The sequence below is a fragment of the Neolamprologus brichardi genome, chromosome 1 (genome assembly GCF_056152115.1).
Source record: "Neolamprologus brichardi isolate AB-2024 chromosome 1, ASM5615211v1, whole genome shotgun sequence".
Taxonomy (NCBI): Eukaryota; Metazoa; Chordata; class Actinopteri; order Cichliformes; family Cichlidae; genus Neolamprologus; species Neolamprologus brichardi.
The window spans coordinates 1,665,567-1,684,904 of NC_142104.1; the positions used below are offsets into that span (position 1 = coordinate 1,665,567).

The window sequence follows — 19,338 nt, forward strand, 5'->3', positions numbered from 1 at the left end:
TTTTGCGAGATCTCGCAAAAGTTTTGCGAGATCCCGAGTTTGTTTTGCGAGATCCCGAGTTTGTTTTGCGAGATCCCGAGTTCGTTTTGCGAGATCCCGAGTTTGTTTTGCGAGATCGCGAGTTTGTTTTGTGAGATCCCGAGTTTGTTTTGCGAGATCCCGAGTTCGTTTTGCGAGATCTCGCAAAAGTTTTGCGAGATCCCAAGTTTGTTTTGCGAGATCCCGAGTTTGTTTTGCGAGATCCCGAGTTTGTTTTGCGAGATCCCGAGTTTGTTTTGTGAGATCTCGCAAAAGTTTTGCGAGATCCCGAGTTTGTTTTGCGAGATCTCAAAAAATCGCAAAAGTCCGTCTTAATTTTTTTTTCTCCCATGTCCCCTGCAGGGCTCCGTAGGAAACTGTCTATAGACAGGGCTGCACATAAGTGCTCTGCAGGTGCACACTCGCTGTCAAAATAAAAGACGCGCACCAGATAAGAAGTTGCAACGCGCGTTTGCGTACATAAGATTTTCTGGAGGAGGACAGACATTTGTTTAGAACTCTTAAAGATGTCAAAGACCTCAAAGAAATGTCAGGAGGAGTCCGAACTGCAAAAGAAGCACTTATTCTCAGAACAGTGGTTGCAGGAGGTGAGCTGGCTTCAAACAAATGATGAACGCACAGAGATGTGGTGCAGAATGTGCCGTGAAAATCCCACTGTAGCGGACAAAAACAGCCTTTATATGTACGCAAACATGTGTTGCAACTTCTTATCTGGTGCACGTCTTTTATTTTGACAGCGAATGTGCACCTGCGGACCACTTATGTGCACCCGTGTGTATAGAGACCAAACACTATGTGCATCAGGCTGTGAACAGCCTCTGCTGGACATTAGTGGAACTGCAGCTTTTGGGGATTTCCGTGTGTTTGCTTCATCTGTCAGCTCTGCTCTGCATACGTGGGTAAAGGTTCAGCAGTGATGGCAGTTTATGCAGGACACTCTGTCCCTTATAAAAAGTCAGGAAAATAGCAAGAAAACCTTTTTTTTCACAGATGTCATCATGTGAACAGCAAGTGTTGCTCACATGAAAAGCATAAGATGCAATTCTATCTTTAAGCTCTCGAGCTGCTAGATGTTGACGTTTGATTGAGATGAATAATCAGAGGAGCCAGTATCTCTTTTCACCAGCAGACGCTCTCGAGCAGAAATAACCACAGCCTTGGCCTCTGCGACGCCTTGGAGTGTTTACAGCTGAATTTTCTGTCCTCTGTAATTTGTGCGCTTGGCTGCCGGTCAACCTTTGAGCAGAATATCCAATGCAGGCTCACATCACCTGCTGGGCTCCTATTGGCTCACAGAGAAGAGTTTTTAGAAAACCTTTCTGATTTCAATTTTATGACTTCCACAAACAGTGTGTGCATTATTGAAGACGCGCTTTCCAACAACCAAAGACAGATTTGACTCTGCAGTAAAAAGCCTGGAACAGACATCAGTACGATTAGACACACACACACCATACACACTGATCAGTGTTAGTTAAATCATTACTGTACATGTGAAGGGTGCAGAGATGGATTACTTTTTTCAAGTAACGAGTAAAGTAAGGGATTACTATTGCAAAAACGGTAATTAGATTACCGTTACTTTCCCGTAGGAACGCTGCGTTACTGCGTTACTAAAACCGTGATTTTTTTGCGAGAATGTCTCATGACAGTGACGTAAGCGAGTGCGACGTTCGTGACAACAGCTGTGTGCAGATCAACAATGGATCATATATCGAGTGCAGAGAGAGTATGAGCGTGCAGCGTTTAAAGCGTGGAAGTACTGACCTTACTTTGAGTTTGATTCCATAAAAAGTGACAAAAACATTAGTGTCCGTTGTGCGTGGGAAGAAAACTTCTTTTTACAGCGAGAAAAACCCTAAACTTCCAAACAAGCACCGAGTAGCTACGACGTGATGGGAAACTCACAGAGAAACTCGCGGATTCTTCCACTGACCGCTGCACACCTGCACCAGGGTAACCCTCCGCCTACCCCACTCCTGCTTTACAGGTGAAAATAGAGCAACAGGACCGCTAGTCTTTGACTTTATTTATTTTCTGCTGTGTTTTACTTGCATCTATTTGAAAGACTGAGTGTAAACACAAAAAATATTTTATTTTATGTGCTGGAATGTGCAGAAAATAGGTTTAAATGTTAAACTAATTTCTTCCAGTCAGAGAATGTTGCAGATAATTAAATTTTTGCTTGATGCATAAAGTTAAAAGATTAAAACTAATAAAACAAGTTTTAAAAAGAGACTTTTCCATTTGTTTACATTTTGTATGATGATTATGCAGAAAAAGTAGAATTGGGCTGAAAGATCTATCGCTTTATCACCTATTCAGGTTGTAAATCGTGTTTTTAAAAAGGAACTAAGGAACTAAGTAATTAATTACTTTTGAAAATAAGTAATCAGTAAAGTAACGGGATTACTTTTTGGGGGAAGTAGTCAGTAATTAGTTACTGATTACCTTTTTCAAGTAACTTGACCAACACTGGAAGGGTGTGTGTTCATGTGTGAGGGTGGGCGGTGCCTTCGGCTCCATCTTTAACAGGGTCATAAATGAGCCACTAACAGTTTACAGTCATATTTCTCCACACTGACCTCTGACTTCGTATAAAATGCAGTGACTTCAGTATTTTATCCTGTTTCATTCAAATACAAATTCACGTGAAACTTGTGGTTTATTGCATTCTGCCTCGAAATATCACAGTGACGAGTTTTGTTGTCGATCAGTTAATTCTGGTATGATGTTGAAAGAAGCTCCAAAAACGAAGGCGGAGCAACAACAATGAAGCTTTTATTGTCCGGAGGCCGGTTCAGTCAAAGCTGGAATCCAGGGAACGTCTCCAGAACGCTGCTTTAACAAACTCCCACTGGATCAGCTCCCAGTTCAGGGACAGGAACGACGGGAAACTCATCCAGTCGACTTTGTGTGTCAGTGAAGATACGTTAACACCATAACTCCACCGAGTCATCAGTTATCCAACCTGAACAGATGATAATGCTGGATTCCTGCCACAGACTTATTACAGTCATTTTTACACAGGTGACAGGATCTGAATATTAAAATGTAGACGCCGCGCCCTCCTCATAGACCTCTGGGTTTAAAGTCATTTTCAGAGCCTGTGATGATGATGATGGAAACGATGTCTCAGGTCAAACAGCTCAAACGCCTACTGTACATTTAAAACCCAGCGTAAGGCTGACACAACACATTCAGGTGATCTGTCAGCTGCATCCAAAAACCTCCAGTTACATGTAGTCACCTGCAGCCTCTGTGACCTGCAACGGGATCCGTCGGTGCGACTGATCAGCTTCACACAGATGTGTTTAACTCCACGTGCTTCATGGAAAACGTTCCAAAGCATAAAACTTGGTAAAAATTTGTGTTTTTGTGCGTGCCAACATTTGGCCTGATTTTCTTTGCTGCGCCTTAATGAGATGTGAAAGCAGAGAGGGTGGAACGCTGATGTCAGCAGTAGACTGACGGAGGAGATAAGGCTGTGCCAGCCCGTCTCTAAATCACCGCCGCAACCCTGTGGACGAGGCGCCGGGCGCTCTGCGTACGGTCTGATCTCAGAAGAACAGAGAGTGAGATAATGCTCGCTTATTTTGAAACCGAAGCTCGTTCTTGTTTTAAGCTCAGTAGAGGAAAGCTCCGATGAAGACGTGGATTAGAGCCGGGAGTGCAGCGAGAGTTTGTGGGCCGATGTAATCGCCATGTTTACTGAATAAACACAATAAGACGGCCGGGCTGCGGGGAAGCGTCCGGGAACGCCGGCAGGCTGCTGAGCACCGAGGGACGCTCCTGCTGATGTCAGAGCAACACACTAAACAAAAAACAGAAGTGTCTCAGCATCCGTCGACAGTCACAGTCCTGAGATTCTATTGAAGCATCATAACCAGCTGAGGGAGGCTCAGCCTCTACATCTGCACCACCGACCGGTTTAATGTCACAGACCGGCCTTTAAGGTGCTGCAGACAAATACAACAAAATAAAATGATACGACCAAGACAAAAACTGTGAATTCACGTTTATAATAATAAACAAGAATTCACTGTGTAATTGTGTAACTTTATTAGCAGCTTCCTCTTGAAATAAACTCATTGAACGTAATCCTCATTCAATGTTGTTAACGGTGGCAGAAGAAAAGGAAATCATTGATGTTGTTGGGAAATCACAAACAAAGAAATCTACAGACTTTGATGACATTGATATGGAAATCGTTAAGAAGGTGATCGATGGCATCTCCAAACCTTTAACATACATTTGCAATTTGTCTCTACAAACATTCCCAACACAAATGAAAACAGCTAAAGTAATACCACCGTTTAATATGGAGATAGACACAAATTCACAAATTACAGGCCTGTTTCTCTACTTTCACAATTTTCAAAAATACTGGAAAAAGTTTTCATTAATAGACAAATTTATAGATAAACATAAAATAATCATGGACGGTCAGTGTGGTTTCAGACCAAACAGAAAGAACATCTGTGGCATTAATGGAACTAATTGAAAATATCACCAATAATACAGATCATTGACCTAAAAAAAGCTTTTGACACAATCATGAAATATTACTTGATAAGATAAAATAAGATGACCTTTATTAGTCCCACAGGTGGGAAATTTGTTTTGTTACAGCAAAAGTGCAAAGTTATGTAGCAGAAATTAGAAAACACTGGAATGCAATAAAATACAATAGAATAAAATAGAATTACAAATACTATATACAACTAAGTAGAAAAATACAAAGCTGGAGTATTGTGACATTAGAGGAGTGGTGCTAGAGTGGGTCAGGAGTTATTTGAGAGACAGGCAACGATTTGTGAAGCCTGGTGAACATCAGAGTGCCTGGACATTGTTTGTGGAGTTCCACAGGGGTCAGTGTTGGGACCAAAGCTGTTTATCCTGTTCATCAATGATATATGTAAAACATCTGATATATTACAGGTTATTTTGTTTGCAGATGATACAAATATTTTTGTGCTGGAGAGAATTCACAGCAGCTTTTTTTGTCACACAAGAAATGATTAAACTGAAAACTTTTCACTAAATCTGAATAAAACTACATTTATGTTATTTGGAAATTGCAAAAAAGATGCTGGAGCAATTGTTGATAAATAATGTTGAAGTAAGTCTCTCATACAAAATTTCTGGGTGTGATAATAGACAACAAAATCTGCTGGAAACCTCACATAAAGCATATTCAAGCTAAACATTTTTTTCCTTCCAAATCACCCCGGGTACTTTACTGTACACTTACACTGCCATATTTGGAATACTGTGTGGAAATCTGGGAAAATACACACAAAACTTCACTTCAACCATTATGAAAAAAGCAATCAGGATGATTACTAAAGCAGGATTTCGAGACCACACTAACATTATGTTCTTGAAATTAAAAATTCTGAAGTTTATGGATCTTGTAAAATATAAAACTGTAAAAATTATGTACAAAGCCAGATACAATATGTTACCAGGAAATGAACAGAGGATGTTTTTGACAGAGAAGGGGACAATGAACTGAGGGGAAAATTAAACCTGAAGACTCGGACAAAGGTTAAAACCTTTTGTGTTGCCATTTGTGGGGTAAAACTGTGGAACAGTTTTCCTGTGGACCTACAGCAATGTTCAAGCATTAGGCTACGTCCACACGTACACGGGTATTTTTGAAAACTGAGATTTTCTGTTTTCGTTTTAAAAAATAATCCCGTCCACACGTAAAGGCAGAAATGAAGGAAAACGCTGCTAGGAACATGCCAAAGCAGCAGGTGGCGCTATATTCCTAACCGTGTAGAAATGTTGGCCAATCAGAAGTCTAGAAGCCTCGGTGGGAAAAAGTAAACAAAGCTGGGGCATAGAAGCAGAACCGAGTCGTATGTGTGGAGGGACAGTAACTGTGTGTGTATATGTAAGCATTTAAACACTGCAGAGAGAACAATTAACAGTAACAGTATTGTAGAAATTCATTTCACCGAAACAATAACGTGGCGCACAGTGTGATGTCAAAAAAGGCGCACACCTTTGACGCTTTCTCCGTTTTTCTCGTCCACACGTAAATGCAAAAACTGAGTTTTCAAAAATATCCACCCTGGCCGGAGTTTTTAAAAATCTCCGTTTTCAGTGACCGAAAACGCTGTTTACGTGTGGACGAAAGGTGCAAACACATAGAAAAATCTGTGTTTTCAAAAATACCCGGGTACGTGTGGATGTAGCATTAGTCAGCTGATAAAGATGTTTCGAAAACTGCTTTTGGAAGAATATGAAACTGATAAAGTTGATCAGCCATTGTATTTGTAACTATGCTATCTATCACTGTAGCTATGCTAATACATGTCCTTCATTCCTTGTTTGCTGTGTGGGGTAAGTGATGATGGGAGTTAGAGGTAACAATGAACAGTGGGATTCAATAGAATGGAGCATGGGGTAGGAACTAATACGCATGTTATACTTCTTCCTACTTCATGTCATTTAGACTATTTTATTTTATGTATTTTCTCTTTTTTGTTTTGTCTGAGCACATACGTGTGTGTATTTACATGTATATACCTATGTGTACATGGAAATGCATTCTCCTCTCTGCCCCTTAATGCTCTCTGGTCGCTATGGTAACGTGTAAATATTTCTTTCAAAATAAGACACACAGCTACAACACTGGAAAGACCCAGGGAAACAGAGTTAAGGATAAAAACCCTGAAAAATATACATTTCACACCCGAGCCTCAACTCCCACGGCCCGGTACCAAATGGCCACGGACCGGGCTTTGGCCCGGGGGTTAGGGACCGCTGCTCTACATCATCACACCAGCAGCACCAGGCTGACCAGAAGGTTCCCAGCTGAGTCTGCGCTGCACTGTTTTCAACAGCCTTACACATGGAATAAGCAAAGTCCAGCTCTGCCAAAGTGCCATTAAGCACAGGAAATGATGAGCACACAGTGGCCTCACAGTATATGCTTTATATCCAGTGTCGTTAACTCCAGTTAGAAGCCTTCACATGTGTTTGTTGTAACATTAGTGAGAGGATGAAGCCAAAAACACATCTCAAACACACAAATCTGCTTCACATTGTTCTCAGTTTTACACTTTGATTACATATTCTGATTATGACCCGTTTTCTGAATCCCAACAAGCGTAATGTGCTCCTGATATTCAGCCAGCAGCGTGAGTGGGTGTGTGAGCTGGAAGTTTCCAGCACATTTCCAGGCACCGGATGGATGTTTGCCCGTCCAGTAGTCTTACAAACTGATTCACACGCAGTGATTTATCTCTGCCTCCTCCTCTAATGGACATTTACAGGAAGCAGCTGCAGAGTGCAGGCACACACACACACACACACACACACACACGATTTCAGAGGACGCTGCATCATAGATTCATTCGGAGACTTACCTTAACCTTAAAATATGTCTTCACATTAAAATGTGATGATTTATGTTTTGCTGACTTGCTTTTTCTGCTCATAACATGATTGTGTGAACAGATTTAGGTCCCTACAACGTGAGTAATCCCCTCACTCCCGGGGTGGAGCCCGCTGCCTGACAGTTTGGGAGTCCAGCAGCGAGAGCGCGGGGAGGTGGAGAACCTCCCCTATTCCCTCTTCTGCTGTGTTTCTATAACTCTCTCCCACTCAGCCTGTGCATGTGACTGCTATACATCATTCTCCTCAGCTGGGATTCGTGTCTCTCCCTGTGGTTTCTCTGACCTTGTGAACTGAAAGAACACGATAAAGACACCTGCGCTCTGTATGAGGTCTGTGTGTAGTTTGTGGTCCGCCGCCGTCAGCAGTCAGGTCGGACATTTGGGAATAATCTTGTATCCCACACAGTGAGAGTGGATTACGCAGCCTTGTCCTTGTTGGGGTTTTTGTGCAGCAAATAACTGAGACCAGCAGCTGAAAACATTATCTATGAAGTGAAAAATACAGTGATGAAAAAAATAAAGGAACACTTTGAAAACACGTGAGACCTCAACGTGAAAAGACTCATGCGGGATATCTATACTGATATGGACCTGGGAATGTGAATAATCAAAATACAGAGGGCTGAAAAAATAATGCAGCAGGCGAGTCACATTTGTTCATGTTTCATTGCAGCAGCTCAAAATGATACTCAGTAGTTTTTAGGGCCCCCGGGAGCTTGTGTATAAGCCTGACAATGTCAGGGCATGCTCCTAATGTGAGAACAGATGGTGTCCTCCCAGATCTGGACCAGAGCATCACTGAGCTCCGGGACAGTCTGAGGAAACATAACATCCCAGAGGTGTTGTGTTGGATTTAGGTCAGGTGGACGTCGGGGGAAGTTAATGGATCAGTTCCTTCATCCTCCAGGAAAGCAGCAGGAAGTCAAATGAACACAAATGCCAATCAGGCTCCACAATGCTGGGCCCTCACCTTGTTGTCCCACCCCTGGTTGGTCCCTCACCTTGTTGGTCCCTCACCTGGTTGGTCCCTCCCCTGGTCGGTCCCTCCCCAGGCTGGGCCCTCCCCTGGTTGGTCCCTCACCTGGTTGGTCCCTCACATTGTTGGTCCCTCACCTGGTTGGTCCCTCACCTGGCTGGGCCCTCCCCTGGTTGGTCCCTCACCTGGTTGGTCCCTCACATTGTTGGTCCCTCACCTGGTTGGTCCCTCCCCTGGTTGGTCCCTCCCCTGGTTGGTCCCTCACATTGTTGGTCCCTCCCCTTGTTGGTCCCTCCCCTGGTTGGTCCCTCACATTGTTGGTCCCTCACCTGGTTGGTCCCTCCCCTGGTTGGTCCCTCACCTGGTTGGTCCCTCCCCTGGTTGGTCCCTCACATTGTTGGTCCCTCCCCTGGTTGGTCCCTCACATTGTTGGTCCCTCCCCTTGTTGGTCCCTCCCCTGGTTGGTCCCTCACATTGTTGGTCCCTCACCTGGTTGGTCCCTCCCCTGGTTGGTCCCTCACATTGTTGGTCCCTCACATTGTTGGTCCCTCCCCTTGTTGGTCCCTCCCCTGGTTGGTCCCTCACATTGTTGGTCCCTCACCTGGTTGGTCCCTCCCCTGGTTGGTCCCTCACATTGTTGGTCCCTCACATTGTTGGTCCCTCCCCTTGTTGGTCCCTCCCCTGGTTGGTCCCTCACATTGTTGGTCCCTCACCTGGTTGGTCCCTCACATTGTTGGTCCCTCACCTTGTTGGTCCCTCACCTTGTTGGTCCCTCCCCTTGTTGGTCCCTCCCCTGGTTGGTCCCTCACATTGTTGGTCCCTCACCTGGTTGGTCCCTCCCCTGGTTGGTCCCTCACCTTGTTGGTCCCTCACCTGGTTGGGCCCTCACCTTGTTGGTCCCTCACACTGTTGGTCCCTCACGTGGTTGGTCCCTCACCTTGTTGGTCCCTCACCTGGTTGGTCCCTCACCTTGTTGGTCCCTCACATTGTTGGTCCCTCACCTTGTTGGTCCCTCACCTGGTTGGTCCCTCACCTTGTTGGTCCCTTACATTGTTGGTCCCTCACATTGTTGGTCCCTCACCTGGTTGGTCCCTCACATTGTTGGGCCCTCACCTTGTTGGTCCCTCACATTGTTGGTCCCTCCCCTGGTTGGGCCCTCACCTTGTTGGTCCCTCACATTGTTGGTCCCTCACCTTGTTGGTCCCTCCCCTGGTTGGTCCCTCACCTGGTTGGTCCCTCACTTGGCTGCCCAGTCGCTCACTCTTGGTGAGCTTCCTTTCCAAGCTGACAATTCAGCTTGTCTAATGTTTTGGTGGTTTTGCACAGGACATGGTCTCAGGCTGGTTGTCACGATGTGTTTAAGGAACTTTGCCGCTCGTAGTCTCTTAATAGCTGTTAGTCCCTTGTTGAGGACAGGATGCCTGCAGCGGGTGTAGAACTTGTCTTCTCCCCATCTCAGGTGATGCTTGCTGATCAAAGCTGCTCCGATGGCCCACAGTGGGCATGTTGGTGACTCCACGTTCCCCACACGTGTAGATTTGGTGGTTGAGAAAAACGGAATCTTAGAAGTTACCTGATCACAGGAGCATGTCACACAGGTACCACTCTTTCTGACTTTACTGAGCTCAGTACTGATGCTCGTGGGTAACTGGGATCTGGGTGTAAACCCGCTCCGATTCCTCAGGGTTTCCCAATCGAGTCATCAGTGCAGCGACATGAGAGAAGCAAAGCAAAACTCAACACTAAACTAAATCTCTTCCTGCTGAGCCAAAGCACACAGAAGAGCTTGAAAAAGACACAAACTGATCAATCATCAGGTCAACCAAGCAAAAACCCAGATGTTACTGAGCTCATTATCTCTACACAAAACAGTGTGAAGACTTTTTTTAAATGTGTTATTACAGTTATAGAAAATGCATACATTTACACTCCGTTCCACATCATTATGCATGCGACATTTCAATTAGTTTTTGCTTGTGTTATTCCCACATCTTCTGAGATAACTGCTGTCAGCGTCAGATGGGGTTTTAATTAGTTTGTCAGGTCCTGTTAATTATAGAGAAACCTCCTTAAAGAGGTCGTTCAGCTTTATTAAGAGAATCACAGTTTTCGGGCAGCGTGTGGAGAGAGCGATCTGTCTGAAGTTAAAATGAGGCGAATAGTGCAATGTCTGGCAAGAGACATGAAAAGCCGAGGTCATCAAACTGTGAATGGAGTTAGTCACGGCACAGATGAATAAAAGTCTTTTAAAGAAAGTTTCTGTGTGAGAAATTCAAACAGATATATTCTGTTCATGTCTGGCTCAACATTTGGGTTCATGGACTTTGCTTTGCATGATTCACAGTTCAAAGTAATCCTTCTTTATCTGATGCTGGCCTCAGTGCAGCCCCTCAGTTCATCCTCTGTCTGGTATAATTCGGTTTAGCTCCTCCCCCTTTATAGTCATCCTACCTTTATGCCAATTTTGTTTGGCTGCCCCTCACACACTAAAAACGAGGTGGGTGTGGCTTCAGTCCAAAGCCTCTGGCTCCTCCCACCTGAGCACTGACAGTCACACCTCCCGCCACACAGTTGAAACTGCTGTGAGCCTGTGCATCAGTGCAACCACATGATTGGCTCATAGGTTTCTGGTCTGGCTGTTGATTGGCTCATCAGCACCGTCCATGCAGTTACAGATCGCCCTTGTTGTTCACCTGCAGCTTTCTGTATGTACGGTGCATGCATCATAACACATCTGTGATGTTTTGTTTGAGTGCACAGCTGATGCAACATCAGACATGTTTTACATAACCAAAGTGCAGCACGGCTCTGCATCGTGATTAACGTCACCTAAAAACGATGCTGGACAGAGTGAGAGTGTTTCAGAAGTGAATCCTTTCATCTCCCCCACATGAGATGCCAACATACCTGAAGCCTCTCGTGTCTTTATTTGCAGTCCCTGAGTGTATTCTAGTGTGTTTGATCATACTTTTACGAGGTGACACAAAGGTGTCTTTTAATCCTTTGATTAATTCTGTTGCTTCTTTCGCTGTCTGAAGCTCCGTCTCTCTCGGCAGGTGGGAGGTGACGGCGTGGACGGGCTGCTCGGCGTCCTGCGGTGTCGGCATTCAAACCAGGAGCGTGTTTTGCATGCGTCTTTTGTCCGTCGACCAACAAGATATTCAGACTATTTCAGAGGACGCGTGCACAGATTTCCGACCTGCCATCCTGCAGCCCTGCAACCAGGTGGACTGTCCTCCAGCCTGGGAGACCGAGCCCTGGCAGCAGGTACGCACTTTCTGAGCGTGTGTGTACGGAGGGTGATTAATGCCCTGTCTTTCTACCTCCTCGCTCTTCTTCTGCTTCCTCCCTCCAGTGCTCCCAGACCTGTGGTGATGGTGTTCAGGTGCGGAAGGTGTACTGTAAGCAGCTCCTGTCCACGGGGGCCTACAGGCGGCTGGGGGACGACGCCTGCCAGGTAACCAAGCCCGCTACAAACAGAGGCTGTGGCAATATGGACTGTTTGCCCTACACAGCGGGAGGAGAATGGGGAAAGGTGAGCACACAGTGCAGAAATGTCATTGTTTTTTCATATTGTGCAACGTCTGATTTAAGCTGCAGCTGGATTGTGCTGCCAGTGTCTTTAATTAGAGTTAGATTAAACGGCTTCAGCAGGAATCAGAGTGCAGTAGATGCAGGAAGTGCTTAGAGGCAGGCCTGATCAACCAGAGGTCTGTGCAGGCAAGCAGGGTTAGTACTCACAAACCCAGCCTGGAGCTTGTTTTGGAGAGACAAGACCATTAAGCATGAAACCATCACATGTGGTCTTTGTCTTTTCTTCACGAGTACTGGTAAGAAAAATACCCGTTGCCTGTTTGCTTGCAAACCTTGATATAGTGATGTCATCCTAAAAAAGGACCCTGAGCTTTTTCTCCGTGCATGAAATTTGCACGTCAGCGTTATATTCCTGCCTGTTTCCTGTGTTTGCTGTTAGAGAAAACCTACAGCTGCCTTCCTGGGTCTCAGTGATAGCAGGAAGTCGAGTAACTTGAAGCTGCTTGCTTCAGTATTTCAGTGATTCGGGTTAAAATACGGTCGATACGTCTTGATTTTTTTTTTTTTTTTACAAATCAATTTTGGTGGTTGCCATGGTAACACATTCCTGCTGAAGAGCCAGGCTGTTTCAGGTTCAGCCCCTCAGGTAGATTTGTTTTGCAGTTAGAGAAGCAGGCAACCGTTCTGCAGACATCAAACTCAGACAGCGAGCGGAAAGGAAATAAACGGGAGGAAAGAGAGAGCGCTGCAGAACTTAAAGAACAAGAAAGGCAACAAATTATAAACACTAATACTATAAATACACCGATTCACATTAAAAATGAATAAATGGAACAGACATGTGAACAGTTTGCTATAGCTTAACCAGATGAATAATAACAGCTGGGACAAAACTGTTTCAGGCCATTAAAACACTGCACCAGCTTCAAAGAAGTGCTCTCTGCCAAAAAAGTGCAAATCTGAGTCCAGGAACAAATCAGTCACTTTTTCATGATTTCAGGTTTTGCCGTATCCTCCCACTTTATTTATGCTAACACACAGGCAGGTAGATGGGCCACTGAAAACCATCTGATTGCAGATGTTTGGGGTGACTATAGCCAGATGTGGGTGTGCTGAGCTCGATATGTACTGAAGGTCCTACACCAGTATACCTGACGCCCCCCTACTGGGGGAAAAACACACACCTGGTACCAACTTTCTAAAACTCATAATGTAAGTTTATAACATGAACCATTTCTCACTGTGCAACAACCTGAAGTTATATAATGTTAACAGAGAAGGACAAACATTAGCCTTACACTCACAAACAGACCAGCTCTATTCTGCCAGCTCAATGGAATAAAATAATAGAATCTGAGTCTATTCTCTCTACAGAGCATATGTTACCACCTTATCAAATATTCCAATGAATAAATTCCTTTTTCCCTGACTTTAACCACACCTGACAGGAGAATCAGCCAGTGTGACCCAGTCCTGCAGATCTGTCATAAACCTTTCTGCCGTGTCTAACGTTCCTCTGCAGTGCTCCGTGTCCTGCGGTTTGGGGATCCAGCGCCGGGAGCTGCTGTGCCTCCAGCTGACAGCGGCGGGCCGTCAGGTGACGGTGGCGAGGGAGCAGTGCTCGGGTTTACCGTCCCCGCCGCTCGTACGAACCTGCCGCATGATGGCCTGTCCCAGTAAGAGCACACAAACACGTCCGTCCTGTGGAAAAGACACTTTTCCTGTGACCATCTGTGGGGGACACTGTGTTTGATCCCTAATTTAATGCACATTTATTACACGCACACACTCGTGTTCAGGCTGTTTCACCTGCTTTGACTTGATCAAAGGCAGGTGATACGCTTTAATTCACATAGACTGGTTATTAGACGGCGCTTTACTGCTCTAGATGAGCACTCAACAAACCTCATTCACCCATTCTTACACAGAGGAACCGCTCTTTTGGTGGTCTCCTTTGGGTGGCGCTGTCACTTGGTGTTCGCTCTTTCTTCGTATCACTTCCTGTTCCTGTTCCAACACACAGTTGTGTTTTTGTGTAGCCAGTTTAATTAAAAACTTACACATAACGTCTTATTTCATAGTCTAATCTTCAGGTGCTTCATCCGAAGCCCACTCTGTGTGTTCACTCACTAATTTACAGTGACAGGGTTAGCTTAGCTTAGCTTAGCTTAGCTTAGCTTAGCTTAGCGTAGCCGGCTCGCTAGCAGCATGGCCTTTTCACCTGTCCCTCCTGCTCATTGTGTCAGGTGTTTAGTTACTCCTCTGCCTCCTTTAGCGGTAATGATATTTGTTATAAATGTAGTCTATCTGCAGCTCTGGAGGCCAGCATCACTGAATGGGAGACTCGGATTCGCACCACTGAAAAACCCTTAGCTAGCCAGGCCCCTGTAGCCGGTCGTAGCATAGGACCCGCTAGCTGTCCCCCGGCAGACTGACCTGAGCAGCTGGGTAACAGGATGGCTGGGTGATGGTGAGGAGGAAGCATAGTCTTAAACAGAAGCCTGTTCATGTGTCTAACATTCACAGAAAGAGTTTGTGTCTAAGTGTGTAAGTGCTTTCTGTGTAACACTCAGTGAACGCATCGGGAGCAACTCTGGGCTCAGTGTCTTGCTCAAGGACACTTTGGTATCTGATCAGAGTCAGGGATTGAACCACCATCCATCTGATCAGTAGATGGGTTTTTCTTTGCTTCTTGCCGTGATTTCTGCCACGTCAAAATATCTCCAGTATCCACAGATGATGCTGAATTTTACCTCCCTCTACACACAGGGCCTGAAACTCTGAAAACATGCTGATATCTCAGTAGGAAGGTTAGATTTGTCAGTGACGGGTCAGGTGGAATATTTTTTTCATTTTTAGAGGTCTGTATGTGGACCGGGGCGGCAGTGGGTAGCTCGAGGTCCTGGGTTTGAATCCACCATCTGCCCAGAGGCTTTCTGCGTGGTGTTTGCGTGTCGTCCTCGTGTGTGCATCAGAGCCAAACAGGTTAACTGGTGATGCAAGAACTTGATGTGGCAGCTGGGATGGTGTCCAGCCCCTCCACCACCCGGACAGAAAAGGGTGGATGGATGTTGTTTATTGTGATATAAACTCTCTGTGAGGAGGACTGTCGCTGGGACATGGCAGATTACAGCTTGGTGAAACAGTCTCACCCTCGGGCCTCTGAGCAGTGTTTACACCCCCGGCCCCGTGCGGAAACTCAGACTGGCCAATCTTCACGCTAACACAGCGTGCTGTGCAATATGCGTGCACGTATGCTGTGTGGGAAGCCTATGTGAAAATCACGCATCGGGTTCAGCAGCTGCTCAGTGAGTGCCGATGACTTCACGTGATGACTGTGGCCAAGCTGCAGGAGACGCCGCTCGCTGACGTCTGTGTGAAATGAACGCCTCGGTGTTGGTCCAACATCAGAGTCACCGTTTGATCTGTTTTTCTAATCCTCCTCGACTCGCCCGCACGCTGCACAACACGTGACTTAATGCCTCGCAAATGTCAGAGTGAGTCCTGAGAGTCCACGTGTGTTTCAGGAAATGTTTTTTCCAGCTGCCGCCTCGGATATTACCGCCTAATCAAGGCCGAGGTCGGGTCAGTGGAAGAGTCTTCAGAGCAAACAGATGCTCGAGGTGACTCGATATAAACATGATGTCATGTATGAAATGTTTAAGGAGTTCTGAGAATCAGCTCATATAAATAAACCGTACCTGATTCAAATATGGCCGTCCTCCTTTTAGAGATCATCTTCTCAGGTGTGTACAGACAGCTTCTGCTCTTTTCAGATCTCTCTTCTTCTCCGTTGTGTCCTGGATCTGCTCAGGCGTGAACAAAGCTGCAGTAGATCTGGTGAATAAGACTGGCACGACGTGGCTTTTTGCACCGCCTGCCCCAGAAGCCTTAAACTCTACATGTTAACATGATGAGAGGACCAGACAGACTGCTGTCGCTCTCATCTGAGAGCCACAGAAAAAGCTCCCACACATCTGTGCCGTGAGATTTGTTGGACTCTCGTTGCTTCTGTTAGATCTGACGGACGTTTTGCATTTTTTCAGACTGGCTGCAGGGTGCTGACAGGAAAACCTGCTACTGTGTGTGGGAATGTTTCCTTTTGTGTGTGGGATTGTTGTTTATAATATCCTTCTGAGTTTTTATGGAAGAACTGAACAAACAGCCCGTCACTGTGAAAACGAGCAGCTCATCTAATGAGCTCTCTGACTTTCCTCTGCAGGGAGGGAGAGATTATATTTGCATGTAAACTAGAGGGTGGGACATTTAGTGAATACATGACATTTTGTTTCAGTGAATATGACCTTTACTCTGTTTTTTATTGCTTTTACTGTAACTGGAGCATCAATAACAACAGAATACGTAACAGCTGCCTGTTAAACGTCTTCCTCTCGCCGAGAGAAACCAGAGTCCTGCGTTTCAGCCTGTAGGAACACACAGACACGGACTGGAACCAGTTGGTGTTCTTCTTTATTTTGGTCAGGGATGAGAAAGGAGAGACGCAAGCAGCTGAGCAGGGAATCAAACACACGGCTTCCTCACACAGACCTCAGGTCAGTTTAGAAGAACCATGAGCGATGTAACGGCTGAAGTGGAAGCTGTGTGGACGCGATGCAGAGGAGATGTGTTCGAGTCAAAGCAGCTGACTTTATGGGCAGACTCCTGTTGGCTCACACCTGACAGCGTCCAGTTTGAACTCTCAGACAGTGATGGTGATCATGCAGACATGCATCTTCTCTCAGCGTGTTCATGTCCTGCGTGCGATCACGCCGTGCTGAAACGACGCTTTAGTGCAAATTAGCCGTCGGCTGCTTCAGAGGTGCTCGTCTGACGGTTGAGCAGTTCTGCCCAGAACTTGTGCGCCTGCTCAAACTCAAACGGGACGATCTAAAAATGGTTTTGGAACAACTCTGAACTCTGTTTGCTGACAGAAACCTCAAAACGTGGAGCATGCAAGTTGCCGTAATTCCCCTTCTCATTAATTTCAATGTGTTTAATAATTGAGTGGAAAGAATTGGAGGAAAAGCAGAGAGAGACCTGCTGAGACCCGGTGCTGCCGCCGTGGTCGCTGCAGCTCACTGACGAGGGAAGCTTGTGCTGCAGAGAGCCGGGATGCCAGCTGTGGAACTACTGCAAATGAATTTGCATGTCAATGCTCAGATCCTGCAGACTTTGGTCCAGCCGGCCTCGCTGCAGCTGTAACAAACGTTCAGTCACCGCATGGTTAGAGAAAGTGACGGCAGCTCCAAAGACCGAGTTGGAAACATTGCGAGCTGTGATATCTGTCACACAGGACGGGGGTGGGGATTTGTCAGTGCTACGCTGGATCAGCGGGAGGCCAATCTCACTAATCGTTCGTTTGATCATCAGAGGATCAGGAGAAAAGCACCCAGTGCTCCAAAGAATCCTTCACGAGCTTTTAAAGGTCGTCTGTGTCCTTTCAAGTGTCGACAGTCTGACTCTGTCAGGTGATGAACTCCACGACATTTTAGCAAAGAGCCGTTAAACAAGCCGTGTAATCATCCTGTTTGACAGGTTTCTGTATCAGGGACATCGCAGCACCACGAGCCGCTTCGCAGCATCCTCCATTTTTGATTTGGGGCGTGAAGCGAGCAGCAGCAGCATCCTGACAGCATCAACTACAGTATCATCTAACGTCTGCTGGAAATCGAGGGCGGGCTTCCTGTCCTCATGGAGCGTCTGAATCTGCTGGTGTCTCCCCGAACTAAGGGCAGAGGTGCGGCGTCGTGGTCAGGTGACAGAGGCGCCAGGCTCACAGTGACGGAGCCAGTTTAAAGGACGACGGCCGGCTCAGTGTTGAGATGAAGCACGTCATCAGAGGTCAGGAAACACTTGAAGACGTACTGCGTGTGCACAACAACAAAGTGAAGGGTTCGTCGCAGCAGCGTGTGCAGCCTGCTGGCTGGACGGTAACCTCCGTGTGGATCTGTGATATTTTGCTCGGCTAAAAGTTATCAAGGCTGACGAGCGTCTTTTCCTGACCGGCTGAACTTCACGCAGATCGAATGACATTTATATTTTATAACCTAGTTACCTCGTGTAGATGGAAATGCGGCTGCATGCGGTTGTTTTTCATTAGTTGAATATTTTCTCCGTGTTGAGCATAAAGAAATTTCTTCCACAGGACCTGTTTTGTTTTTTGCAGACGTCGCCTGCAGCAAACAGGCCAAATAACCCGAATCCTTTTCAAGTGTCCTGCTGAGCAGAGCTGCAGCACAGCGTTGCATCCTGGCAGATCTGCAGCTGCACGTTGGGCTGTAACCAAACTTTAAAATGCTTTTTGTTTTCGTTATAATTTTCACTCTTTAACCCAGATGGCTGATGTGTTCAGGCCCACTCTTTGATCACGGGCTAAACTCACACAGTGGATCATCTGCCTCCTCCTGTCCCAGCATCCTCTGCATGTCCTCCTTCACTACATCCATGAACCTCCTGTGAGCTCTTCCTCCTGGCAGCTCCATCTTCATCCTCCACCCCCCTCCTCTGAAAACCCTCTCAGCCTGACTCTGAGCTGTCCCTCTGATGGACTCATTTCCTGTCTCCCTCCCAATCAACATCTGAACATCTTCAGCTCAGCCTGTCTTTTCCTCAGCGACACGTCTCCAACCATCCACCACAGCAATCCTCACTACATCTTGTAAACCTCACCTCTGTCTCTTGCTGCTCTCCTCCAGCAGCGTTGGACACGTAGAATAAACAGCACTCTAGTCCACAGGTGTTAATGGAGGGGCTCCATATTTTCAGGGGAGGGTGTCACCCCTTGCCCTGCTTTAGACACACCCCTGTTGGAACATATAAAACCTTTACTGATGGTCTGATTGGATCTTCTTTTAATCACAGAACATATTTCACTTGTCTAAAAACAACCAAGAACTTCAGGACATGAGAACAGGAAGTGCTAAACGCTAAGGACTGAGTGCAGCCAAGTTGTTTTTACTACAAAGAAAGAAAAGACTTTCCTGAGGTCACAAATCCAAAGCAGACATAATGTGATGAATCCGGTCTCAGCGCTCAGTCGTAGATCTGTGCACGGCTGCTCTGTCCAGTGTTTCAGAGTCCTGCCCTGCTCAGCATGACCCAATATCAAACGTCAGAATGTCCTTAAAGCGCTCTTCTGTTTCACTGATCGTGCTCATTGTATCAGCGTCTGTGCCGTCAGCTCACAGCTTTTATTTGAGTTAATGGTAGAAGCAAAAAGCCGGGTCAGAGAGAGAGAGGGAGGTGTTGTTTGCATTTTCTCATGCCCTGAGTATGACCATCGATCAGCGTGGTTTATAACCATCATCACTCACAGAGACCCAAACTGCTCGTACTTGTTAGGACGTACTCTGCTTTTAGCTGACGCAGAGGTGTCAC

General features: G+C 46.1%; 1 protein-coding gene across 2 annotated transcripts in view; it reads left to right on the top strand.

Annotated features, from left to right (window-relative positions):
- The window catches only part of adamtsl3 (ADAMTS like 3), a 214,425-nt gene that overhangs the window by 169,453 nt on the left and 25,634 nt on the right, over nt 1-19,338 (top strand). For both annotated transcript variants that reach the window (XM_087833725.1, XM_087833320.1), the window contains exons 18-20: nt 11,484-11,694; nt 11,783-11,962; nt 13,484-13,637. In XM_087833725.1, the coding sequence (XP_087689851.1) occupies nt 11,484-11,694; nt 11,783-11,962; nt 13,484-13,637 (545 nt within the window). The remainder of the gene's footprint in view (nt 1-11,483; nt 11,695-11,782; nt 11,963-13,483; nt 13,638-19,338) is intronic.